The sequence below is a fragment of the Desmodus rotundus genome, chromosome 7, assembly GCF_022682495.2.
Source record: "Desmodus rotundus isolate HL8 chromosome 7, HLdesRot8A.1, whole genome shotgun sequence".
Lineage (NCBI taxonomy): Eukaryota > Metazoa > Chordata > Mammalia > Chiroptera > Phyllostomidae > Desmodus > Desmodus rotundus.
Genome location: NC_071393.1, coordinates 66,013,400 through 66,038,233, shown reverse-complemented (window position 1 = coordinate 66,038,233; position 24,834 = coordinate 66,013,400). Strand labels below are relative to the sequence as shown.

The window sequence follows — 24,834 nt, the reverse complement described above, 5'->3', positions numbered from 1 at the left end:
TGACTCTTGGGTAAACAAGCACAGAGGCGGAGTTAACTCTGTGCGGGTGGAGTAGGGGCTTGGGGAGGACGCAGTGTCCAGGGCTAGGACCCAAGAGACCCTGTGGCTTCCGTGCTAACCCTTCCTAGTCCGGCGCAACGAAGAAGGGTGAGACCAGCTCGTTCTGGCTGAATCGCAATGCCCAGGTGATGGTTTCTCAGGGACCTGCTGCTTCTCTTTCAGGGTTTGCGTGGGTTTGCTGTTCTAGACTCCTCACTCGCCCAGCCCTCCCCACACTTAGATGCACCCTCCCTGGCCTCCTAAGAGGAAGGCCACCCGGCATGAGATAGTTTTGTGGCTAAAGAAATTCGAAGTTGTCTTAGGAAAAAGGAAACCTGACTGAATTTCTCCCCACCTGCCCCCCTCTTAGCTCCCCTCCTCCCAGGGTCCCCACCCCATCCTTTCTTTCAGCCTGGTTCCTGAGTTGCCATTTTGGGGGCTGGGCACAAGGCCAGTTGGGAACAATAACCAATGGAACTGAAGCTGCCAACTGCAACACCAGCAAAAACTGCTGTCCCAAGACCCCCAAACTGCCCTACCCACTCTTGCCTGGGAACCACCCCCGGCAACCTCCGCCCCTCACCACCCACAACACCCCTCCCACCCAAGGAAAATCAATGCCCCTTTCATCCCCACTTGGCAGGGTTTATTGGAAAAAAAGAGGGGCCAAGAGGGTGGAGGTGACCCAGAGGAGGAGAACTGGTCAGAATAAAACCCAGCTTTCAACAACCCAAAATCTAAAGGACCCCCCCTACACTCACTAGTTGAAGCACCCAAGTTTTCCTCTATTCCCTTCCTCCACTCAGTTAAGAACTATGCTCCCAGAAACTGGCACAGAAGCTGGACACTCTGGCTCCCCACCTAGTCCCCTGTCCCCTCTGGTGCCAGATTAATGCTCTCCTGGACTAGGAAAACCTGCTGGAATTAGGATCATACACAAAGATGCCTAGGACAGGACAGATCTCATTAGCCCTCCTGAGACTGGGGGAGAAAGAAAGTCTAGAGTGAGAAGTTATGCTTGCTGCCTTCTTTTATGTGTCTAAAGTAGTCTCTTGGAGTGGGGGGAGGGAAGAACCTGGAGGTTCCAGCATCTAAATTCGGCTCTGGGTTGGGATGACTCAGGGGGAACCTGATAAGGGGCCTAGCAGGGATGTGGAGGGTGGGGCAGGAGGTAGGAAATTTCCACTGGGAGCCATTTACTTCCTAGGCCTAGGGGTCTCAGCCTGCTGCAGACAAAAATGATGCTGCTTCTGCCCTAATGTAGGGTTCCCCTCTATCAGGGCAGGTCCCAGCCCATCCTTGGTGTAAGTGGCCCAACAAGGATAACTGCTCTAACTTCCTTCTCTTGGGCCAGAAGCAGCTTCAAACTGAACATCAACCAAGTGACAGTTTTAAGTACCTACTTTGTGCAAGTCACAGTGTAGATGGAATTCAAAGTGTGAAGTCTAGTCATACCCTCTCTAGAAGCCTATGATGGAATAGTTGAGAGAAGGTATAAAAATAGAAAAAGTTTTTTTAAAAATAAAAGATTAATTGTTTAAATAATAAGTCCTATGGCAGGAGGTTCCCATCCTTCTCAGTGGGAGGTCAGAGATTTCCATTCCCACATGATGGGTGTAGTATCCCCCAATGGAGACAAACCATGAATTCAGCAATACTTTCAAGTTTGTACAGTATTCTGATCATCACAGCATCTATATATATAGCAATGCCTACATATTATTTATCCAATTGTCAATAAATCTGTGTACATACAGATACCGGGAGCCTTTGCAATAATTCAGAAATCCTCACCCCAGGAGGCTATAGGTCACCAGGTTAGGAGGTGACCTTTGTACAATACTGAGGAAGAAAGGGGTTTTGTTCTTAGGGTGAAGCACCCTATGAGGAATGCGACCATGGAATATTTGGTAGGAGAGAGGGGCATTCAATCAAGAAGGAGGGAGCATGGGAGAAAGTTTGAGGGCAGAAATTCACATGTTATTTTGAAGAATGAAATAATAGCTACTTTTTGCAAGCTTCACATATATTATCCCCCTCTACCATAGGGTACATATTGCTGTCCTTATTGTACGGAAGAGGAAACTGAAGCTCAGAGATGCCTAGTGATTTTCCCAAGGCCAACCAACTAGTAAATGATATATCTAAGACTTAGATCCCACCCAGCTTCATTCCACTCTCCAAAGATATGCTCTTTCCACTATGAGATAGTGCCCCCCCCCAAGCATATAGTGATTAGGCCAGATGAAGAATAATGATGATGAGAGGTGGGTGATGTTTGGTAGGGTAGATTGGGGATAAATGTGAATGTCCTTGACTGACAGGCAAAAAAGTTTGGCACTGAAGCTCCATAGAATGTTCTTGAGCAGGAGTAATGGATAAAAAATAGTTTTGTGAAAATTAAACTGATGGGGGGTGGGTAATAGTGATGGATTATGGGATGGGTGGGGATAAAGCATTCAATCTAGGAAAGTGATCATTTAGAAGACAAAGTATGGCCGTGTAGCTCAGTTGGTTAGAGTGCCCTGCTGATACACCAAGGTTTAGGGTTCAATCCCTGGTCAGAGCACATACAAAAATCAACCAATGGATAAATAAATAAGTGGAAAAACAAATTTATGTTTCTCTCTCCCCCCCTCACCCTTTCTTCCCCTCTATCCCCTCCTCTCTCTAAAATCAATTTTAAAATAAATAAAAATAAAAAAGAAGTCAGGGTACTCAACTAGATGAGATGACAAGGACTTCAAGAAGTGTGAGAGTAGACTTCTGGCCAAGATGGAGGACCGTGCCTCCTCACACAACCAAAAGAAGGACAACAACAAATTTTAAAACAACCAGAATTGACAGAAAATCGAACTGTATGGAAGCCGGACAACCAAGGAGTTAAAGAAGAAACATTCATCCAGAGTGGTAGGAGGGGCGGAGATGGGCAGCCCGGTGTAGAGGACTTGCGGCAAGGCGGCAGCTGGAGGACCAGCATGGGCAAGGCTGCTGCTGGTGGAACTGACAAGGCAGAGGATTGCGGACTGGGCAGTCCCACATTCGTGTGCAGATAAGCTGGGAGGAACAATTGGGGAGTGAGACAGACCACACAACCCAGAGTTTTAGTGCGGGGAACTAAAGCCTCAAACCTCTGATTGAAAACACCTATGGGGGTTGAGGCGGCAGCGGGAGAAACTTCCCAGCCTCACAGGAGTGTTCATTGGAGAGACCCACAGGGTCTTAGAACATACAGAAGCCCACCCACCTGGGAATCAGCACCAGAAGGGCCCATTTTGCTTGTGGGTAGTGGGAGAAGTGACTGAAAACCAGCAGAGGGTAGAGCAAGCGGCATTGTTCCCTCTTGGACCCCTCCCCCACATACAGCATCATAACACAGGGATGTGAGTTGCCCTACCCTAGTGAATACCTAAGGCTCCGCCCCTTACTACGTAACAGGTGCGCTGAAACCAAAAAAAAAAAAAAAATGAAAGAACAGATCAAAGCTCTCGAAAAAAATATAACTAAATGACGAAGAGATAGTCAACCTATTGGATGCACAGTTCAAAACACTGGTAATCAGGATGCTCACAGAATTGGTTGAATATGGTCGCATATTAGATGAAAAAGTGAAGGCTATGAAAAGTGAAATAAAGGAAAATGTACAGGGAACCAACAGTGACGGGAAGGAAACTGGGACTCATATCAATGGTGTGGACCACAAGGAAGAAAGAAACATTCAACCAGAACAGAATGAAGAAACAAGAATTCAAAAAAATGAGGAGAGGCTTAGGAACCTCCAGGACATCTTTAAACATTCCAACATCCTAATTATAGGAGTACCAGAAGGAGAAGAAGAGCAAGAAATTGAAAACTTATTTGAACAAATAATGGAGAACTTCCCCAATCTGGCAAAGGAAATAGATTTCCAGGAAGTCTAGGAAGCTCAGAGAGTCTCAAAGAAGTGAGACCCAAGGAGGAACACACCAAGGCACATCATAATTACATTAGCCACGATTAAAGATAAGAAGAGAATCTTAAAAGCAGCAAGAGAAGAAAGGAGACAGTTACCTACAAAGGAGTTCCCATAAGACTGTAGGCTGATTTCTCAAAAGAAACCTGCAGGCAAGAAGAGGATGGAAAGAAGTATTCCAAGTCATGAAAGGCAAGGACCTACATCCAAGATTACTCTCTCCAGCAAAGCTTTCATTTAGAATGGAAGGGCAGATAAAGTGCTTCCCAGATAAGGTGAAGTTAAAGGAGTTCATCATCACCAAGCCCTTATTATATGAAATGTTAAAGGGACTTATCTAAGAAAAAGAAGATAAAAAATATGAACAGTAAAATGACAATAAACTCACAGTTATTAACAACCACAGCTAAAACAAAAACAAAAACAAAGCAAACCACCAGAACAGGAACAGAACCACAGAAATGGAGATCACGTGGAGGGCTATCAGTGGGGAAGTGGGAGGGGGAGAGCAGGGGAAAAGGTACAGAGAATAAGTAGCATAAATGGTAGTTAGAAAATAGACAGGGGGAGGTTAAGAACAGTATAGGAAATGTAGAAGCCAAAGAAATTATATGTATGAGCCATGGACATGAACTAAAGGGAGGGAAATGTGGGTGGGAGAGGGTGTTCAGGGCACAGGGGAATAAAGGGGGGAAAATGGGACAACTATAATAGGATAATCAATAAAACATACTTAAAAAAATTTTTAATGCATGAGAGTAACAGGAATGGAAAGAAATAGATATGTAAGACAAGAAAAAAACACTTATAGGAATTGGTGACTAACTAGACAGGAAGGGGAAGGAAATCACCAACCTAGTTGCTCTTGTTAGGATTCCTGAAGTTCGTCCATCTATATGGTTTCTAGCTAGAGAAAAGGCCATAGAGGAACCCCTGAAGAATATCCTTGATTGCAAGGAAACTTACCCGAAAGGTTTTCAGAGCCTGAGACTCACCCTTACCCTGACCTCTTTCACCCCAGCCCACCCAGATCTGTTACATTCCAAGACCATTTCCATGTTGAGCCCCAAAACGACACCATTTAAAGTTCCTGTTGAGGCTGGTCTGCTAAAGCCAATGAGATTTTCCATGTTGACCTGGGCCTGGAGACCAAAAAGAAGAACAATGTCAGACTTATCTGACTTGTTTTTATTAACCCCTTCCCCAGGCCCTCTTCAGCCTTTGTTGAGGGTCAGAGCAATTTTGTTTTCCATAAAGCAATTTGATCAGGACCGAGAGGACTAGGTCAAGTTGGGTTGGGATGATGAGGAAAGTTTGATCACCTGGAGAGATCAGAAGGTTGGCAATTTGTTCAATGAAACATGCAAGGTAGGGAAACCAAAAGACCCCTCCCCCAAAGATTAGGGCTATAGCTGGGGCTGGAGGTGATGTCATATAAAATCTACTGAGGTCATAGAAGCTGCCCTCTCTTCCCCTATCTGTCTCCTCACTGCCACATATGCACGCACTTACATACAAAGCCTGGGAAGGATCAGACACCATCTGGCCACTCAGGTACCAAAAGTGGGGACATGGTTGGAAGTGGTGATTTCTCAGAATGTAGGATCCACACTGGTTTCCCTAGTGCTGGGAGTAATAGGTGGAAATAGGGGAGAGAGGAACAGGGAGGAGGGTTTTTTTCCTGTTGCTGATTCAGATTTTATCTTAACCCCCATACTTTTTACTCCTCAGTTCTCCCTTCCTTTCCTCCCTCATCCCTCCGTCTCCTCCTCTACTATCCTCCCCAGCCTCCAGTTTATCATGGCGTCAGAAGCAGAAAAAACATTCCAGCGGTTTTCTGTCTTCGGAGAATCATCAAGCAGTGGCACTGAAATGAACAACAAGAATTTCTCCAAGCTGTGCAAAGACTGTGGTGTAATGGATGGCAAGACAGTCACCTCCACTGATGTGGACATCGTGTTCAGCAAAGTCAAGTAAGGAACCAAAGATGGGAGTAGGGATCGTGAGTAGAACAAACAAGATAGTGAGATGTGGAAGGGTTTATGTGATAGAGCACTTGTAATGGGTCTACTGAGTACTTACTGGGTACCTGGAACTGTCTATTTACTCTGTCCTCAAGACATTCAGTGGCCAAGTTTGAGTAAGGGGAGGGTTGGCCCTTGTAGGTAATGAGTTCATATTTCAGAATTCCTGAATTTCTGTCTGACTAACCAGGGCCAAGAATGCGCGAACCATCACATTTCAGCAGTTCCAGGAAGCAATGAAGGAACTGGGCCAGAAGCGGTTCAAGAGTAAGAACCCAGATGAAGCCCTGGAGAATGTTTATAAACTCATAGAAGGCAAGGATCCAGCTACCACTGGTGTTACTGTGAGTGACATTCTTCATTCCTAACACTTGACCCTACTTCCCTAAATCTCTACTGATCCTTCTCCACTTCCACCCTCCACTGACCCTAATGCCTGCCAACACAGGTACTGTAGGGATACTACAGGATGCCTCTGGGGCACTTTTGGTACTGGAACAGACTTCAGAGACCATCTGGCCATTTCAGAGGCAAGGAATCTGTGCCCAGAGAGAGGAAGTGACTTGTCCAAGGTCCACAGCTATTCTCATAGCAAAATCTACACTCATTCTCAAGTGTCCAGTATCTGAGCCAGGCAACTAGGGCTTGGTGGACACAGAGTGCAGAGGACTTGGTACATGATTCCCAGTCTTCTTCTTGCTCTTATATAAGGTCTGATATCTGACTTTCTTCCTCTCACCCCTCTCTGATCCTTATTTGTCCCCTCTCTACTAAAAGTTCTTTCTACTTTTAAATAGATTTAAAAGTAGATTTCAAATAGGTTTCAAATAGGACCCACCCAGTAGGAGGAACCTTGCATCTGGGCTCTGGGACTGAAGTCCCCTGGCCATAGCCTTGTCAAAATAACTCCTCTGGAAGCAGAAAAATCCACACACAGTCCACTCACTCCCATACTCCAGACTCCTCTTCCCTCATTGGTGGATGGTTCTTGCCACAGTTACTGCCCACAGCCACATCTGGACTCAGAAAAAAACAGCACCATGCCACAGGTAGAGCAAGAATCAAAGGCTATCTTTAGAAAAGGGGTAAAACTGTGGAAGAGGTAGGAGAGGGATCAGACCCATCATCCTCTGGCTTGCAGAAAGCAACAACTGTGGGCGGGGTAAGCCGGCTGACGGACACCAGCAAGTACACTGGTACCCACAAGGAGCGCTTTGATGAGAGTGGCAAGGGCAAAGGCATCGCAGGACGAGAAGATGTGACCGATAACTCTGGCTATGTGAGCGGCTACAAGGGTGCTGGCACCTACGATAAGAAGTTTAGCAACTAGGGAGTAGCCTCATCTTAGCCTGCCAGCCATTGACCCTGCATCTTTAACACCATGGAGTTGGGGAACAATAAACATCAGTGTGTGCAGCAGCTAAGGGGCCTCTGTCTTCAACCAGGGTAAGGTATAGATGGGCTCATGGGTGTAGAGAGAGAGGAGAGAAGAGAAAGTCCAAGAGGTCAGTATTTCCAGCTCTCCATCTTTTGCCTTACTTAGCCTGATGCCTCCAAGTCAAAAGCTAGTATTCTCCTCAGCTGATCAGGGCTGAGGAATATATTTGGAGACAAGCAATGAACCAGATGTGGAGGTAAAAGTATTTGCTATTTGCTATTCACGTGGGGTGAATACACTACTGGTATTCACCCCACGTAGACACACCTGCCAAAGGGGAATAGCAATTCCTGATTTGTTGGAGGATTACCCAGATACCATAAACCAGACCCCTGTCCCTCCACCTTCCTCATCTGTTGCAATCCAGGGGTTTTTTTGTGGGGAAATAGAAGCCAGATGGGGTGGGCCAAGGATCTATGTAGCCTGATTCATTACAAGTTTGTTCTAGAACTGGGGGAAGGGAGAATCCACTTTCAACACTCAGCTGGAAGTGAATATTACCCCACTGAACCTCCATCATGGTTCACATGGAACAGACAATTCTATACAGCTAAGGGTTGCCCAGGAAGATGACCAGAGGTGAGTGGTCTCCAGGACTTTGACAGTAGGAGTTCTAGTGCACTAAGGAAAAAGGAATGAAATCAGAACTGAGTCCGATGTGGGTTTTTTATTGTTTTATTTTTAAATGATTATAGATTTACAGGAAGATGCAAAAATAGTACTGAGAGGTTCCATGTACTCTTCAGTTTCGTCCAATGGTTACATCTTACATAACTCAGATGTGGCCTTGAAACCTTCTGCAACTACAGCCAGGCCCACCTCACCCGTCTTGTCAGCAGCAGATCCCAGAGTTTGGGGATTGTCAGGAGGAACTCTAGGAAGGAACAAGATGCAGGAATGTCCAGGGGGTCAGATCAGAGAAAGTAATGTGAAACTTCAGGGAACCAAGGTGAGCATTGTGAAAAAGAGGTTGGAAAAGACAGGGTGACTAAAGGAGGCTGGGAAGGTGAGGAAGAGACACTGGGCTTCATGATGGAAGGAGGGAGGAAAGAACATGTTATGTGAAGAACATGATTTCATAGAAAGAAACAGACAGGGAACTGAGGGGTTTCTGGAGAAGTGAAGCTAAAATGAACCTAAAGGTCTCAGGAAGGTCCCTGTTGCTAGAGATAGCTATCGTGTAGGTGAGTGAGTGGAGGGAATCATAGGGAAATGAGAAAGATTGAAAAGAGAAAGGTGTTGAGGATGGGGAGTTGAAACATTGAACTGGGTGCCTGTTGCCATGGTGTGAGCTGAGGCCCCGGGCCTCCATCCAGGATTCAGTATCTGGCCCAGTGGATGCACAGTCACTGCCAACTGGATACAGTCAGCTTCTTGGGTGGGAAGAACTGTCTGTGGGAAAGGGAAGATGGTGGGGGAGGGGGAAGGTAAACAAGTTAGAAAGAGCCTAGAAGACAGTTTTGACTTTGCAATGTGATCAAAGCTGTCGACGTTTTTTCTTACCTCCCTGGTCTCTTGGGAGGGAGCCCTGCCTACCTTCAAAACCAGGGAGGAAGCTTTGTAATAGGGATCAGAGTTTTGGAAATGAGGACAGGCTGCTCTGTAGTAGGCAGTAGGGGGTGGTTCTCAATAGAAACCTCCTTTCCCTAGTAGATGCCAATGATACCTATTGGTTCAGCATCATACTTCCGGGAACAGAGCAGGTAGAGCCTTTGGTTGGTCAGGGTGCCATTGTAGCGGCAGCTGGTGGGTGGCTGCTTGGTAACCAAAGAGCAGATTGTGAGGGGGAAGGAGTCCTGGGTGAGTGTACAGTATTCATTGTAATTCTCACAGAAGTTCTCACAATACTTGCAGAACTTCTGAATTTCTGTCCCAGGGGCATGTATCACATAATGGTTCTCTGGGCAATATAAGCTTTTCCTTCTACCCCGCACATAGGCCATCAGACCATTACAGTAGCCCTGGAAACCTGGTGGGTAGTTAACCCTGGGATAGTCAATGTGTAAGTCGTGGAAGTCCTTGATGGCAAACTGCAGACTGATGTCCACAACCAAAGTTGGCTCTAGAACAAGCTGGAGGAACAGAAGCCAGGCCACAGCTGGTGCCATTCTTCCTGTTGGTAGAGTTAAGGTGGCTGGAGACAGAGGTGGGCCTAGAGTGGCTGTCCACCTCTTCCCTGAGCCTCCAGCATTCCCCCAACCTTCCCTGTGTGCCTTCCCTTACACCTGAGGAGCCGGACTGTACCTCAGAGATCATCCAGCCATAGACCTCATGCCCCAAAGAGGGAAGACACTTAACCACCATCACCCAGCTAGTAAGCCACCTTCAGCCATTCCCCGCTTCCCTAGGTCCACCTACAGTCTCAGCATTACCCAGTTCATGAGCTGTAACACTTACAGAATAAGAGATCCAACTGGTCCCTGGGTGAGCAACTCTTCTTGATTATCCCTGGGCCCTCTGGTAAAAAACATGCAGAGGCAGTAGAAGGCACAGGCTGAGCTACAACTCTCTGATTGCTCTGGAGGAAGGAAAGGAGCTGGAAGATGAGCAGGGCAGCAGGCAGGGTTTCTTCTCACCTGAGGCCAAGGTCAGCCCAAAGGTAAGAAGGGGCTGGAAAGGTTTCTGAATAAAGACCAGTCTGGGAGGATGGAATGTCCCCTGAGTTTTAGAAGCCCCTGTGCTCAGGGGGTTGGATGGGTGGGAGGAAAGAGACATTACAATCTAGTTTCCTCCTTTCTGGTGTCACAGGAACACTTAGTTCCAACCTCTTTGCCAGAAGTCTCTAAGTTCTTGGGCATTCTTTGATGTCCATAAGTCCTGCTCCTGTGGAAGGTAAGAAGTAGTTTCATGTTTCTGGGGAACAAAGGGCTCCTTATTCCCGACCCTTAGAGAACAGAGTGTTTGCCTCATCCCATGCACAGGAGCCTACACAGATGCAAGAGCCAACCACCAGAATGATGCACTGAGAATGAAAGACATCTGTGTGGACCCCCCACAGTCCCCATCATTAACCTTACAACAATTACAGTGACACAATCACACCACTCCCTCACCGATAACCTCAGGCCCTTTTGGAGTCAGGGCACATGTGGAAATTTTTGCTTGCTGACCCTGAAGTCTCAAACTTGTCAGTAGGTTGGATTAGACAGCATAGCTTGGACTGAGGCAGTGTGGGCCACGTGAGCCCAGCAGATCAGATTCCTGCTATTGTTTGTCATGTTAGCAAAGGGATGGGCTCCTAACTCCCCTTTTCATCGACACCTGCCCCTTCATCAGAAGCAAAGAGCCTGCCAGCCACAGCCCTTGACTTCCACAGGCCCCTCAGCCTGGTCTCCCTGCAGAATATGAGCCAGGTCTTGGGCTTCCTCTCAGGATAGCAGTGAGTCAGACCACAGAAACTTGAGTGCTCCAAGGCCAATGTGTAGTTCAGCAGGAGGTACAGAGAGACATACTGGCGTTCCTCATTCATAGCCCCCCTAACTTGCTCTTCCTGACAGCACAAATGAGAATACAAAACTGAACCCCTTTCCACAACTTGCTTCTACTCCTTGTCTATCTCAGCTTCCTCAGTTACCTGTACAAGAAATATGAGACTGGTCCTAGACCCCTTCTTCTCCCTAACTGCACTTGTGGGGAGACTTTTGAGTAAAGCAGACCAGAAATTGAATCCTGCTCTGTTGTTTACAGGCTGTGCACCATCAATCTAAGTTTACTAAAACACTGTAAACTTCAGTTTCTTTATCTGTTAATGAGGATGATATTTTATACCTTGTGGCAATATTAGGATTCATTAAGATGTATATCAAGAGCTCTTAGCCCAGGGTCTGGCACATGTTGAGCATTCAGAATGACCATGAGTCCATCAGTCATGAAGCCCTGGAAATCTTATCTAAACTTTTCCTAAACCCATCTCTTCCATTCCTATTTCTTCCCCTGCTGGGTCTCTTGCATCTCCTGGACATCATACACATTGCAACTCTGGTAAGGCTCTACCCCTCATAGGACATAAGCTTGACCATGCCCTTGCCCTTGCCATGTCTCCAACTGCATCTCCATGCCTTCCTGCTTCCCCCAGGGTGTCCCACTCCACCTCCATGTCCTTGCTCATGTTATCTCCTCCTCCTGCGCTTGCCCCCATGAATTCCACTGAGCTGGCTCATAGGAAGACACATCCCAGAAATCCTGTATAAGAAGCTTCTATTTGGAAGACATCTCCACAGAAGTGTGCACAGCCAAGCAAGTGAGGGTAAAGCCCACTCAGGCAAGTGGCCCATCTGTGTCCTGTGTCAGGCTGGTGTACAAGCCAACACTGATTGGGAGCCCATGCATGAAGGTACTGGCATCTGGCTGAATCAAGTCTGTGTTTGAGGAAGCTTACTATACTTTGTGGTCCCCATATCAAGGCATGCCATCTCTTCTCTATTTGTTCAAGATGCAACTTCGTCTTTCTTCATACACTACCCACCCACCACCACTCACCTCTGCACACACAATTAGACAAATGGAACAGCACACTGCAGAGGAAAGAGTTCAGGACTTGATATTAGATAACCTACTGAGTTTCTATTTCCTCTTGTATAAAAAGGTATTAATGCCTTCCTTATCTCTTGAGGCTATAAGAATAGAATGAGATGGTCTGCATGAAAGTGCCTTTTAACAATTAAACAATATTTAAATGGATAACTGGGGATGGTCTCCTAGGTTCCACACCAACTCACATTTTCCCCCAACTCACTGAATATCTGCAAAGTCTCTTTCATTCCCCAAATGGGCCAAGTGACCTGCCGCCTTCCCCTCTCTGCCAATCTAGGGCTCCATGGAACACCTGACTTAAAATTCATCTTCACAAAGCTTTCTATTGTTAGCTGTGTCCCATGTTGATTACTCCAAAATATTTTTTAAATAATTGTAAAATATCATATGAAACGCACTGTGACAAAGTTAGGGGAAAATATAAAGGTCAATTAGATCCAGTCCAAATTAAGTTTACAATTCAAAAGGAAAGACACACATATGAGTATATGTTACAAAGGCATGAGCCACAGAGCCAGGAAAAGCACTGAGTATGTGATGGGCCTTTGGTTTTCAAACTGCCATCCCAGTGGTCTGGTCTTTAAAATCCTATCCTAGAGGATTGAGCCATAGGATCGCTTCTTCCATTCTGACACCCTTGTCATAGTCTCGTCTGCTCCCTAAGTCTGAGATTTGTGGAATTGTTGCCCCATTACACTGGACTTTACATACACAAGAATTATCCTAGAGATGAAGAAACTAAGTTTTAGAGATGTTCAGCAGCTGGCTCAAAGTCACAAGTCTAGTTCGGTGGTTCTCAACAGGAAACTACTTGGTCGTATCAGAGACATTTTGGGTTGTCACAATTGGGAGGTGCTACTGGCATCTAGTGGGTAGAGGCCAAGGATGCTGCTCAACATCCAATATTGCACAAGACAGTTCCCACAAGAGAGAATCATCCAAACTGAAATGTAAATAGTGCTGAGATTGAGAATGCTGGCCCAATGAGAGAATCAGATTTCCTAACAAGTGCAGACTTATTTGTTAGATTTTGCTTGAAATGGTATTAGTTTTTTCACCAGCAAAAGGAGTACTGATAGTTCACCATTGAAATAATTTTGAGTTATTTTTCTTGTAAAGGTGACCCTATGCATGTACCCAACTACACATTCTCTCTCTCCCCACCTCCCCAAGGGTAAGCATTTCTAGAACAGCTGGCTAGAGTGGCAGGTGCAGGGATGATTGCCTATGATTGAGGGGAACCCCCAAGACTTTTTGCAGAGTGAGCTCCCTCAGTCTTAGTGGTATCCCTTTTAGCCCTGTCCAACTAAAATTGCTCAAACAGCGTACTGTGTCATGGACAGTTCCTGGGTTGTCCTCGAACCCACAGGATTGTTTCAGTCATCTCAACTTCTTGTCATAGCTGCAAGTCAACCTCAGGGTTCATGTCTAGGAGCTGCATTGTCAGTTCCTCAGTCTGCTAACCAATGCTATGGATTGGTCGTGATCCCATCTGGGACTGGGATCACTCAGGGGCAGAGTGAAGTCTTCGCCTTCTAACCCAGAAGCTGAATCAGTTAAGGTCACTTATCTGCAAGGCATTATACTAAGTCCTGTGGGAGGTACAAAAGAAATGTAACACATGGTCCTTGTTTTCTGGGAATTGACAGTCTAAATTGGAGGAAAATAAAAAGTCCAAATGAAGAAATAACCAACAATTCAAGGCAGAAAATTGTAAGTCTTAAAGATAGTAAGTGTAGGGATTTAGAAATGAGAAAGATATCTCTGAATTGGGAGAATCAAAGCAACTTTTGGAGGGTTATCCTGGAAACTTGGGGACAGATCTCAAGGAACAGTTAAGTAGAGATAAAGAGAATTATGAAAGGTATATTTAAAAAAAGAGAGAAAACCAGCCTGGCTAGGGTTGAGGCACTCAGTAGAAGAAAAGTCAGAGATAAAGTTGGAAAGACGGATTTGTCAAATTGTAGCAGACCTTGAATATTGGGCTAAGGAATTTATATTTTATTCTGTAAATGGGGAGCTGACAATGGCCTCTCATGAGAGAGGTCTCAAGCCCAGGTCAGGTTCCCCTCTCTTACATCCTAGCTTGACTAAACACACTGGCCTGGAAGCCAAGGATTCCAACCTCCTGTCAGTTCTGCCTCCTCCAGACCCACAGCTGTTCCAGAAAAGGTCATGAGAATTCAAAGACCCAAAGCAAGTTCCACATCTGACCCCAACTTGCTGTTTGTTTCACTTTACCCATTTACAGAAATTAGCCCATTACCTTTATTTTACCCTAGGAGCAACAAAATTGGGATAACAGAACTCAGATCTGCTCCTGCTTAGAGGAAAACTCTCATGGGCTTTCCATGGGTATCCAGAGGCTGTGTAGAACTCCAGAAGGAGACAGGCTGGGCTCTGAAGGGAGGGCACCTATCCAGGCCCAGCCCTCCTCTCTCCCAGCCCCCCTCACCAACTCTCAGTGCAGGCTAGAGGAAGCAGCAGCTGTTGTCCTCTGTGGAAGACAGGCAGAGGTCCACCTGGCACTGCTGGGGTTTTCACAACACCCACCCTGGTGACTTTAAGCGCGCATGCGCCCATGCACCAGCAGCCTGAGGAGAAATTGGGCCAAGAGCAGTGACTGTGGTGATCAAATGAGGAGGCTGGGGAGCTAGCTACCTCATGTCCCTGGACATAGGCTGCTCGTGTGAGGGGCTTTCTTCCCTCCCATCTTCTCTCCCACCATTTTGTCCTCTCAATTTCCTCCTCCTGCCAGACTCGCTGGCCAGCCCTTGGCATGATGCCTGACTTACTTTGTTCTTCCTAACCTTGTCTCCCTACAACCTCCACCTTTTCCTCTTGCCACATACATAAAGTGAAGGAAAAATGACAAAATTATCTTACCAAGTACAAAGTGGAGCTGATCTTGGAAGCTGGATAGTTTAGGCAAATAAATAAAATCACCTGCCTTATCCAAATAATTGAAGTAAGGTAATGGTTTTGGCTTGAATTGTGAAGATGGTAGGTTCAACTCCTCAAATTTCTTGCACAAACCTAAACCTTTACTCTCTCTTCCCTTTGACCTGACACGGTAGGGCTGTGTTTACTTTACTCTCACATAGCTCTAAGACAGCCTTCTGGAGAATCTAGCATAATGGAGTTGAAGAGCAAACTAGATTAATTATAATGACAGGAAAACACAAGCGAAGAGGGCAGTGCAAGTCGTAGTTTGGAAACATCTCACTCTAGAATAATGAGCAGCAAGAAGGAGTCTCAGCAAGGAATTCAAATGAGCACTTGGTCTCCCACCCACTCCTATAACGCCAGCCTGCAGCCCAGGGCTGCACTGGCCTGTGCTGATCTGCATTCTATCCACAGTCTGCTTTAAACCATGGATTTTTATCTCCACACATTTGAATTTCTACAGCAACAGAGGCATAATTCTCTACCCAAAAGTTCAAACTGCAGAGATTCAGACACCTTAACAAAGCAGTGAAAAGCTGTCCCCAAGGCCTCACTGAGGGTGAACCAGAGGGGCCAGAGGCCTGTGTGAACTTGCTCCTGGTTCTCTGTTGCCATCTAGTGGTGCTTCCCCATCTCTAGCACCACATTTTCTTCTCAAGATCATCCTGCCCGCAGCTGCACTCTCCATCTTCTATAATGATATCCCCTCTGGCCTAGAAACAAACGCCCAAATCCTAACTTCTGGACCAGAACACAAACTTTATGATCCAGGTAGTTTACATGGCCTCTCCATGGTTACAGTCCACACAACAGCCAGAGGATCTTTAAACAAATAGGTCTTTTACTCCTCTGCTTAGAACTCTCCCAGAGCTCCTCACTGTGCCCAGAGCAGAAGTCTCAGTCCTAACCTTCTCTAAGGTTTGCCATGATTTGGCCTCTGGCCCTCTCTGATGCCATTCATTCTCCTGCTCCAGCCACACTGGACCTGACTGTTCCACCAGGCATACGCCAGGCTTTAGGGCCTTTGCAGTGCTGTTCTCTTTACTTGAAGCGTTGTTCCCCAGGTGAGCCCAAGTTCACTCTAGTACCTTCAAGTCTTTGTCCCAGAATCACCTACTTCAGTAACCCTATTTAAAAATCACTGTCTGCCAACTTCCATCCTGTTCTTTTTTCCTTAGCAGTGATCACTTTGAGCAAAGTTCAATATATATTTTTACTGTCTTTCCCTCAATGGAATGTAAGCTCCACAGAGGTGGGGATTTTTGTCTCTTTTGCTCACTAACATATTCCAAGCACCTTGGGCACATAATAGGGGCTGAATAAAATTTTGTTGACCACATGCATGAACCTGAACTCAGTATTCTGCGATCACCCACTACTTACAGGTGAATCCTGAAAGCACAAACACCGTTCATCTCAGTTTTCCAGGCCTCCCAAACTTGCAGAGCAATACTTCTCTGCCTCAGGGTCTGGTTATGCTGAGTGCTTTATGCCAAGCTCCCAAGAGCCCCTAGAGCAGCAGTGACCCAAGTTTTCCACACAGATGTCACTACCACCAGGAACAGGACATAAAAGGTAAAGGAAGGCCTAAGGCACCTCCACCAACAGCATTTTCAAGTTATATAATGTTTTAGCTTTAGAAATTTTAATAAAGTATGGAGAGGAAGGGTGAAAGGTGAGAGGCGTTGGGTGCCTTCTTCAGGTAAAGCCAGGTGGCCTTGCTTACCACCTGGAAGTGAGGGACCCAGAGGAGTAAGTCATTGTGGCATCGCTGAGTTGGGATGGTGCTGGGCATCCTAACAATTCACCCACTTCCCTGTTGTCTTCATCTCCTCCAAAAGATAAGCAGCAAATCCTGATGACAGGAAACCATACAAAGCTGATTTTGGGGCTATTCTAGCTGTATCTCAGGTCAGAAAAAAAAAAGCAAATTTTTTAAAAATTATTTTATTGTTGTTCAATTACAGTTGTCTGCATTTATCCCCCACTGCTCCCCCCTACCCCAGCCAACCCCCCTCCCTCCCTAGTTTCCACCCTCCTCCTTGGTTTTGTCCATGTGTCTTTTATGGTAGTTCCTGAAAACCCTTCCCCCATTATCCTCTCCCACCTCCCCTCTGGTTATTGTCAGATTGTTCTTACTTTCAGTGTCTCTGGTTATATTTTGCTTGCTTTTTTATTTTGTTGATTATGTTCCAGTTAAATGTGAGATCATATGATATTTGTCCCTCACCACCTGGCTTATTTCACTTAGCATAATGCTGTCCAGTTCCATCCATGCTGTCGCAAAGGGTATGAGCTCCTTCTTTCTCTCTGCTGCGTAGTATTCCATTGTTTACATGTACCAGTTTTTTGATCCACTGATGTACTGGTGGGGACTTAGGTTGTTTCCAGTACTTGGCTATTGTAAATTGTGCTGCTGTGAACATTGGGGTACATAGGTTCTTTTAGATTGGTGTTTCAGGGTTCTTAGGATATAATCCCAGCAGTGTAATTACTGGGTCAAAGGGCAGTTCCATTTTTAGTTTTCTGAGGAAACTCCATACTGTTTTCCACAGAGGCTGCACCAGTCTGCATTCCCACCAACAGTGCACTAGGGTTCCCTTTTCTCCACATCCTCTCCAACACTTGTTCGTTTATTTGTTTATTATGGCCATTCTCATGGGTGTGAAGTGATATCTCATTGTGGTTTTAATTTGCATCTCTCTGATGGCTAGTGATGCTGAGCATAAAAAAAGCAATTCTTATCACCACAGTGATTGGTTGTTCCCAAATTATGAATCAGAGGTGTATATAGGAGGAGCTAAATGACAACTCTCCCTGAAATTCATTTTGGGTTGACACCTGGGTCAGGTGCTTTATTAGAGTCATTAAAATCATGTGGCCAGGGGCCAAATGTAGTCTGAGTGTGAGGATTTAAGTTTCCTCATTGCCAAACAAGTTTAAGCAGGTACATTAGCTCCATAGGTATCAGCTTATTTGGCACATGTAGGTGGAGAGGCATGCACCTGATTCATTTCCTGATCTGGGAAAGTTCCCCAGACCCCCACCGCACCCCCCACCCCACAACAGAAGCACCATAGCCTAGGCCAGCTCTTAAGGAGTCAGGTGGTGAGAAGAGGTCTTCAGAGAGCTGAGGCCCAACAGTGGGAGGTGCATCCTCAGTCCACTGAGCGGGAGCAGTGGTGGCAGCAGCAGCTAGAAGACCCAGTGAAGAGGTGAGACCGGCAATGGGATATGGGTGAGGAGACTGAATAGAGAAGGGATGGGTTCTGACAAGATGAGAGTACACTCCAGTGAGAAATAAGATGGACAAGGAGGGACTCAATGTGGAGGGGATGGGAACACACACCGGGGAAAGAAAAAAGTGATGGCAGGGGTGGAGACACAAAATGGGGATACAGAGGAGATGGGGACAGGGTAATGGAGGGGATGAGATACAGAAAAAGGGATAGGAACATAGGGGCACAAAAAGGATGGGACTTGAGAGAGAGGAAATAGAACAAAGTGTGAGGCAAAAAGGGCAGAAAGAAGAAAGATAGGGATACAAGGGGTGGGAGATGGGTGCATAGGGTTAAGGGCAGGGGTCACAGTAGGTGTGGCACAACAGGGAGGGAGGGATGAGACCCAGGGTGAGGAAGGGGAGGGAGATGTTGATTACCTCCCTGTAGGGAGGCTCATTTCTCACTTACATACCACCTGTTCTCTGTCCCCAGTGCCTCCATTCTGACTGTTCCCCCAAGAGAGATGTCACCATCCAAAGCAGGATTCTGCCCTCTACTGCTGCTCCTGCTGCTGGGGCTGTGGATGGCTGAGGTCCCAGTCAGTGCCAAGCACAAACATGACCACAGCTCAGTGGTTTGACACTCAGGAGGTGCAGCCCAGCCCCCAGGAATGCAAAAGGCCGATGGGCAACATCGACAAGCACACAAAACACTGCAAAGGCCTCAACACCTTCCTGCATGAATCCTCCTATGAATCCTCCTCCAGTGTGGCCACCGCCTGTCAGACCCCTATCACAGCCTGCAAGAATGGCCGTTAAAAATTGCCACCAGAGCAAAGGGCCTGTGTCTCTGACCAAGTGTGAGCTCACCTCAGGGAAGAGAAGAAACTGCATGCTCTATAGCCTGTGACCCTCCCCACCAAGGGGACTCCGGAAATTCCATCTGGTTCCCATGCACTTGGACAAAGTCCTTTAGGTTTCCAGCCTTCCTCACTCTTGGACTGGTCTTTAATTTCCACTCCAGGCCTTTGTGTGCTCCTCCTCCTCCTCCCATGCCCATGCCCTTCCCTTTGTTTCTTGGAGCCCTTCCTATCTCAGGGCTCAGGGCTTTTTTTAAGATTTTACTTAATTACTTTTAGAAAGAGGGAAGGGAGGAAGGGAAAGCGAGAGGGATAGAAACATCAATGTGTATTGCCTCTTTCACATCCCCTACTGGGGACCTGGCCTGCAACCCAGGCATGTGTCTTGACTGGAAATAAAACCAGCAACTCTTTGGTTTACAGGCTCATGCTCAATCCACTGAGCTACACTAGCTCAGGCTTTTCTGAGAAGCTGAGGGACAGCTGAGGTCTATGCCTTGATGGGCTAAGCTCCAGAGAGATAGTCTTTTACTTTTTGTTGCTGTTTTCCTAGGAACTTATACCTAAGAGGGGCTAAGCAAACTCAGGGATGGGGGTTCCCTGGTCCATGCCTTGTTCATCTTTCCCCTGCCCCATGTTATCATGGCAGCATGACAACAGGAGGAAATTGATGTAAGAGGTGTGTATGGGGTTGATGGACAGAGCTAGAAATCTTGCCTAGGTCTGATGTGGCAGTGAGGTGGCCTCTGTGCAAAGAAGTACCACTTCATAGCATTTCATACTTTTCATGGTATAGCCACATGAGACCTTTGTAAGATAGACTTGATGACTTGCCTTCTTTAAGGATGAGGAAACTGAGATTTCAGACATCTTAATTAAAGAGCTGTGAAATTGGTTAATAGCAGCACCTGGACTTGAACCTAAGGCTCCTCCCTCTACAGACAGCTCACTTTCTACTTTACCATTGGGCAAAAAAATAGGAGTGAGACCACTGCAAGGACAAGAGGAGAACTAGAGAAGCATTCACCCATGAAGAAATGTACCCTGAGAGCTCTGAAGAGCCAGCTACTCTGAATTGACTTCAATAAAGGTCATTACTTCTCTAGCCAAGAGACTGTTTATGAGGTGCTCCAGGGATCTTCATTATTTCTCTCTCTGCCTCTCTAGCTCCTCCCCCTTCTCCAACCCACTGCTTTTCCAACCTGGGCCCTGGGCCTGTCTCTGGCTAGATCCCCTCGGCCTGAAGGCATACAGCAAGGGGAGTATCCCAGCTTCAGCCTTCTGCTTCAGGTCTCATTTTCCTTGACCTCGAGGGACTTCCGTGGCCCAGAGCCTACTTGTCACAAACAGGCTGATTGGAGCTGTGAGAGCTTCCTTCCTCCTGATAATCATCTCTCCTGCTTCAGTGCCTCCCTGGCTCTCCACTGTGGCACTCAGCCTGGACAGTTGGGGGTTGAGATGTAGAAACGCCACCTCCCTGTCCCCCTAGGCTGCAGATACCATTTCTCCCTCCCTGCTGAGCAGAGATGAAGAAGCTATGGCTTTATGTTGCCTGGACCTGATAGCTTCTCCCACATTGCCTGCAGCTCTGACCCTTACCACCCCCTCTCTCTCCCTTTATCTCAATCCCATACAAATGGCACCAAGCCTGTATCTGCCCTCCTTCAGCACCCAGCTGGGAAGTCTCCTAACAATTCTAGTGCCCCTTTGCTTCTTACCAGAGTTAGAGGAAGCTTTGGAGCCAGATAGAACTGGGTGTCAATTTGGGCTCAGAGAGTCATGGCTATGTGACCTCCAGCCAACTACTGAACCTGTCTGCAACTATGTTTCCACATAGCAAAATGGGAGTAATACCACCTACTCAACAGGATTCCTGGGGACTTAAAAATGATATTTAGAAAGCCTTAGTCAGCCTTAGGCTCTGCTAGGCATTCAACAATAATAACTAGTAGTAGCCATGGTAGTAGTAATAGAAGTATCCCTGTCCAGTCATACCCACCTTTGGAGAACACGCAGACCAAGACAAATACTGCACTCAGTTCTCCTTGAGGGCTTTCTTCTGCTGGTACAATGTTCATGAGTCGGCTAGAGGACAAGACTGCAGGCAGAGTCCTGTTAGGTGGGCTGGGTGGATTGAGATGATAAGGAGAGAAAGTGGGGAAGGGATGATCAAAAAAAAGGGGGAAAGAAAAGACCATTGAACAATTCAAGCAGAGAGTGGGGCCAATAAGTTGGTAAGTCTTGAAAGTAGAGATGCACTAAATACATTACAGAGGATTGAAAAAAGAGGTACATGAAATGTACATTGTGGCCCAATGGCTGAGTATAAAATCTATATATCCTATGGTCACTACCCTATACATTTAACATTCCAAACAGTTTCCACTAAGGTACAAGATATTTGGGAGTAGCTGATTTTTATTTCACTTTCTTTTTTCACAACTTTGCATATATCCTTTATTGATGATACCATGGTTTTGAAGACATCCTCCTCACAAATTTTGAATTTGTTAAAATTATGCCTTTCATGCATCCTCTCAAAATGAGAAGAATTTACAAATAGGACTTATATAACTTTTTAAAGACTTTATCTATTTCCTAGAGAGTGGGGAACAGAGGGACAGAAACATCAACTGGGGACCTGGTCTGCAATCCAGACGTGTTCCCTGACCAAGAATTGAACTGGCCACCTTTCAGTTCACAGGCCCAGCACTCAACCCACTGAGTCACACCAGCCAGGGCCCAAAGGGGACTTTTTCGTGAAAGACTCTTGACCCAAACAGTATTAAATAACTAAAAATTAAACATAATTAAAAAGTAATCTCTGGTGACAAAGATAAAAAGTTCCTTGGGAAGGGGTAAAAGGTAAGCTAGACATGGTCTTACTTGGTCTGGATATGTTTACTTTGTGAAAACTCATTGAGCTGTACACTTAAGATTTGTGTACTCACTGTATGTAAATTATACCTCAATAAAAAAAAATCCCCCTTGAGAGAACCAAGATGGCGGCGTAGGTAGACACACTGTGCCTCCTCACACAACCAGAACTGACAGAAAATCAAACGGCAAGGACATCTGGCACCAAGGAAATAAAAAAATAAACATTCATCCAGACCATAGGAGGGGCTGAGACGGGGTAGAGGCGGGACCGAGACTGGCGGAGTGTGGCACGAACGGGGCAGGCAGTCTGACCGCTAGCAGACCCTGTGACCCCACATTCGTGCACAGATAAACCGGACAAATGGTGGGGAGCGAAGCAGACCGTGCAACCCAGGGCTCCAGCTCGGGGCTGGGGGGGGGGGGGAGTAAAGCCTCAAACATCTGATTGAAAACACCTGTGGGGGTTGGAGCGGCAGCAGGAGAGACTCCCAGCCTCACAGGAGAGGTCATTGGAGAGACCCACAGGGGCCTGGGGCGTGCACAAGCCCACTTGGGAACCAGCACCAGAGGGGCCCAGTTTGATTGTGGGTAGCGGAGTGAAAGATTGAAGTCCGGTGGAGAGTGGAGCGGGCACCATTGCTCCCTCTCGGCCCCTCCCCCACGTACAGTGTCACAGCGCAGCAACCAGCGTTACCCCGCCCCGGGGAACACCTAAGCCTCTGCCCCTTTAAGTAACAGACGCGCCAGGAACAAAAAAAAAAAAAAAAAAAAAAAGGCCTAAATGACAGAACACTTCAAAGCTCCAGAAAAAATACAACTAAGCGAGGAAGAGATAGCCAACCTATCGGATGCACAGTTCAAAACACTGGTTATCAAGACGCTCACAGAATTGGTTGAATTTGTTCGAAAAGTAGATGAAAAAATGAAGCTTATGCTAAGAGAAACAAAGGAAAATGTACAGGGAACCAATAGTGATGCGAAGGAAACTGGGACTCAAATCAACGGTGTGGACCAGAAGGAAGAAACAAGAATTCGGAAAAATGAGGAGAGGCTTAGGAACCTCCAGGACATCTTGAAACATTCCAACATCCGAATTATGTGGTTGCCTCTTGCACGCCCCCTATTGGGGACTTGACCCACAACCCAGGCATGTGCCCCAGACTGGGAATTGAACCAGCCACCCTTTGGTTCTCAAGCCAGCGCTCAGCTACACAAGTACTATTTAACAATTAGTTCAAGGCAGAATAATAAAAGTTAGATCGTAACATAATTCTGTCTATAATTTCATTATATCATAATCTTTGTAGAATTGATTGCTATGTTAGCACTTATTATGCAAATAAAATAATCCTTAAACACCATACTTTTTAGGGGGATTTTTTAAAATATATTTATTGATTATGCTGTTACAGTTGTCCCATTCCCCCCCCCTCACTGCACTCCCTCCTGCCCACCCCCTCCCTCCCACATTCCCCCCCTATAGTTCATGTCCATGGGTCATACTTGTAAGTTCTTTGGCTTCTACATTTCCTACACTATTCTTACCCTCCACCTGTCTATTTTCTACCTATCATCTATGCTACTTATTCTCTGTACCTTTCCCCCCCTCTCCCCCTCCCCTATTGACAACCCTCCATGTGATCTCCATCTCTATGGTTCTGTTCCTGTTCTAGTTGTTTGCCTAGTTTGCTCTCGTTTTTGTTTTAGGTGTGGTCGTTAATAATTGTGAGTTTGCTGTCATTTTTACTGTTCCTATTTTTGATCTTCTTTTTTTTAGGTAACTCCCTTTAACATTTCATAGAATAAGGGCTTGGTGATGATGAACTCCTTTTACTGGACCTTATCTGAGAAGCACTTTATCTTCCCTTCCATTCTAAATGATAACTTTGCTGGATACAGTAATCTTGGATGTTGGCCCTTGCGTTTAATCTTGGGTAATGTAATTATGATGTGCCTTGGTGTGTTCCTCCTTGGGTCCAGCTTCTTTGGGACTCTCTGAGCTTCCTGGACTTCCTGGAAGTCTATTTCCTTTGCCAGACTGGGGAAGTTCTCCTTCATTATTTGTTCAAATAAGTTTTCAGTTTTTTGTTCTTCCTCTTCTCCTTCTGGCACCCCTAGAATTCGGACGTTGGAACATTTCAAGATGTCCTGGAGGTTCCTAAGCCTCTCCTCATTTTTCCGAATTCTTGTTTCTTCATTCTTTTCTGGTTGGATGTTTCTTTCTTCCTTCTGGTCCACACCATTGATTTGAGTCCCAGTTTCCTTCGCATCACTATTGGTTCCCTGTACATTTTCCTTTGTCTCTCTTAGCATAGGCTTCATTTTTTCATCTACTTTTCGAACAAATTCAACCAATTCTGTGAGCGTCTTGATAACCAGTGTTTTGAACTGTGCATCCGATAGGTTGGCTATCTCTTCCTCACTTAGTTGTATTTTTTCTGGAGCTTTGAAGTGTTCTGTCATTTGGGCCATTTTTTTTTTTTCTTGGTGCTTCTGTTACTTAAAGGAGCAGAGGCTTAGGTGTTCCCCGGGCGGGGTAACGCTGGTCGCTGCGCTGTGACACTGTGAGTGGGGGAGGGGCCGAGAGGAAGCAATGGTGCCCGCTCCACTCTCCACCGGACTTCAATCTTTCACTCCGCTACCCACAATCAAACTGGGCCCCTCTGGTGCTGGTTCCCGAGTGGGTGGGCTTGTGCATGCTCTAGGCCCCTGTGGGTCTCTCCAACGACCTCTCCTGTGAGGCTGGGGGTCTCTCCTGCTGCCACCCCAACCCCCACGGGCTCTTTCAATCAGAGGTCTGAGGTTTTATTCCCACCCCACCCCCCCACACCCCCCCCCCCCCAGCTGGAGCCCTGGGTTGCACGGTCTGCTTCGCTCCCTGCCGTTCGTCTGCGAGTGTGGGGCCGCGGGGTAGTACCCACCGCTCTGCCTGCCCCGTTCTC

At 46.4% G+C, this 24,834-nt stretch overlaps 2 protein-coding genes and 1 pseudogene across 2 annotated transcripts; 2 read left to right on the top strand and 1 right to left on the bottom strand.

The window, feature by feature from the left end:
- Positions 1-50: 50 nt before the first annotated feature.
- TPPP2 (tubulin polymerization promoting protein family member 2) lies at positions 51-7,345 on the top strand. The gene is made up of 4 exons (XM_024567731.3): positions 51-185; positions 5,779-5,964; positions 6,206-6,359; positions 7,157-7,345. Exons 1-4 carry the CDS (start codon positions 178-180, stop codon positions 7,343-7,345), a joined length of 537 nt encoding a protein of 178 aa, XP_024423499.2. The 5' UTR covers positions 51-177.
- On the top strand, positions 6,225-20,024 carry LOC112312003 (ribonuclease 7-like; annotated as a pseudogene).
- Positions 9,084-10,671, bottom strand: RNASE13 (ribonuclease A family member 13 (inactive)). The gene is given in 3 exon segments (XM_024567428.3): positions 9,084-9,566; positions 10,507-10,588; positions 10,591-10,671. Coding segments are annotated over 3 exon segments (630 nt in total). The 3' UTR covers positions 9,084-9,099.
- Positions 20,025-24,834: the final 4,810 nt, after the last annotated feature.

What these genes read in the sequence shown, in the direction of transcription:
- TPPP2 (XM_024567731.3), top strand. An exon ending in ATCGTGTTCAGCAAAGTCAA is followed by an intron (nt 5,965 to 6,205) that starts GTAAGGAACCAA and finishes CTGACTAACCAG; the next exon opens with GGCCAAGAATGCGCGAACCA. An exon ending in CAGCTACCACTGGTGTTACT is followed by an intron (nt 6,360 to 7,156) that starts GTGAGTGACATT and finishes TCTGGCTTGCAG; the next exon opens with AAAGCAACAACTGTGGGCGG.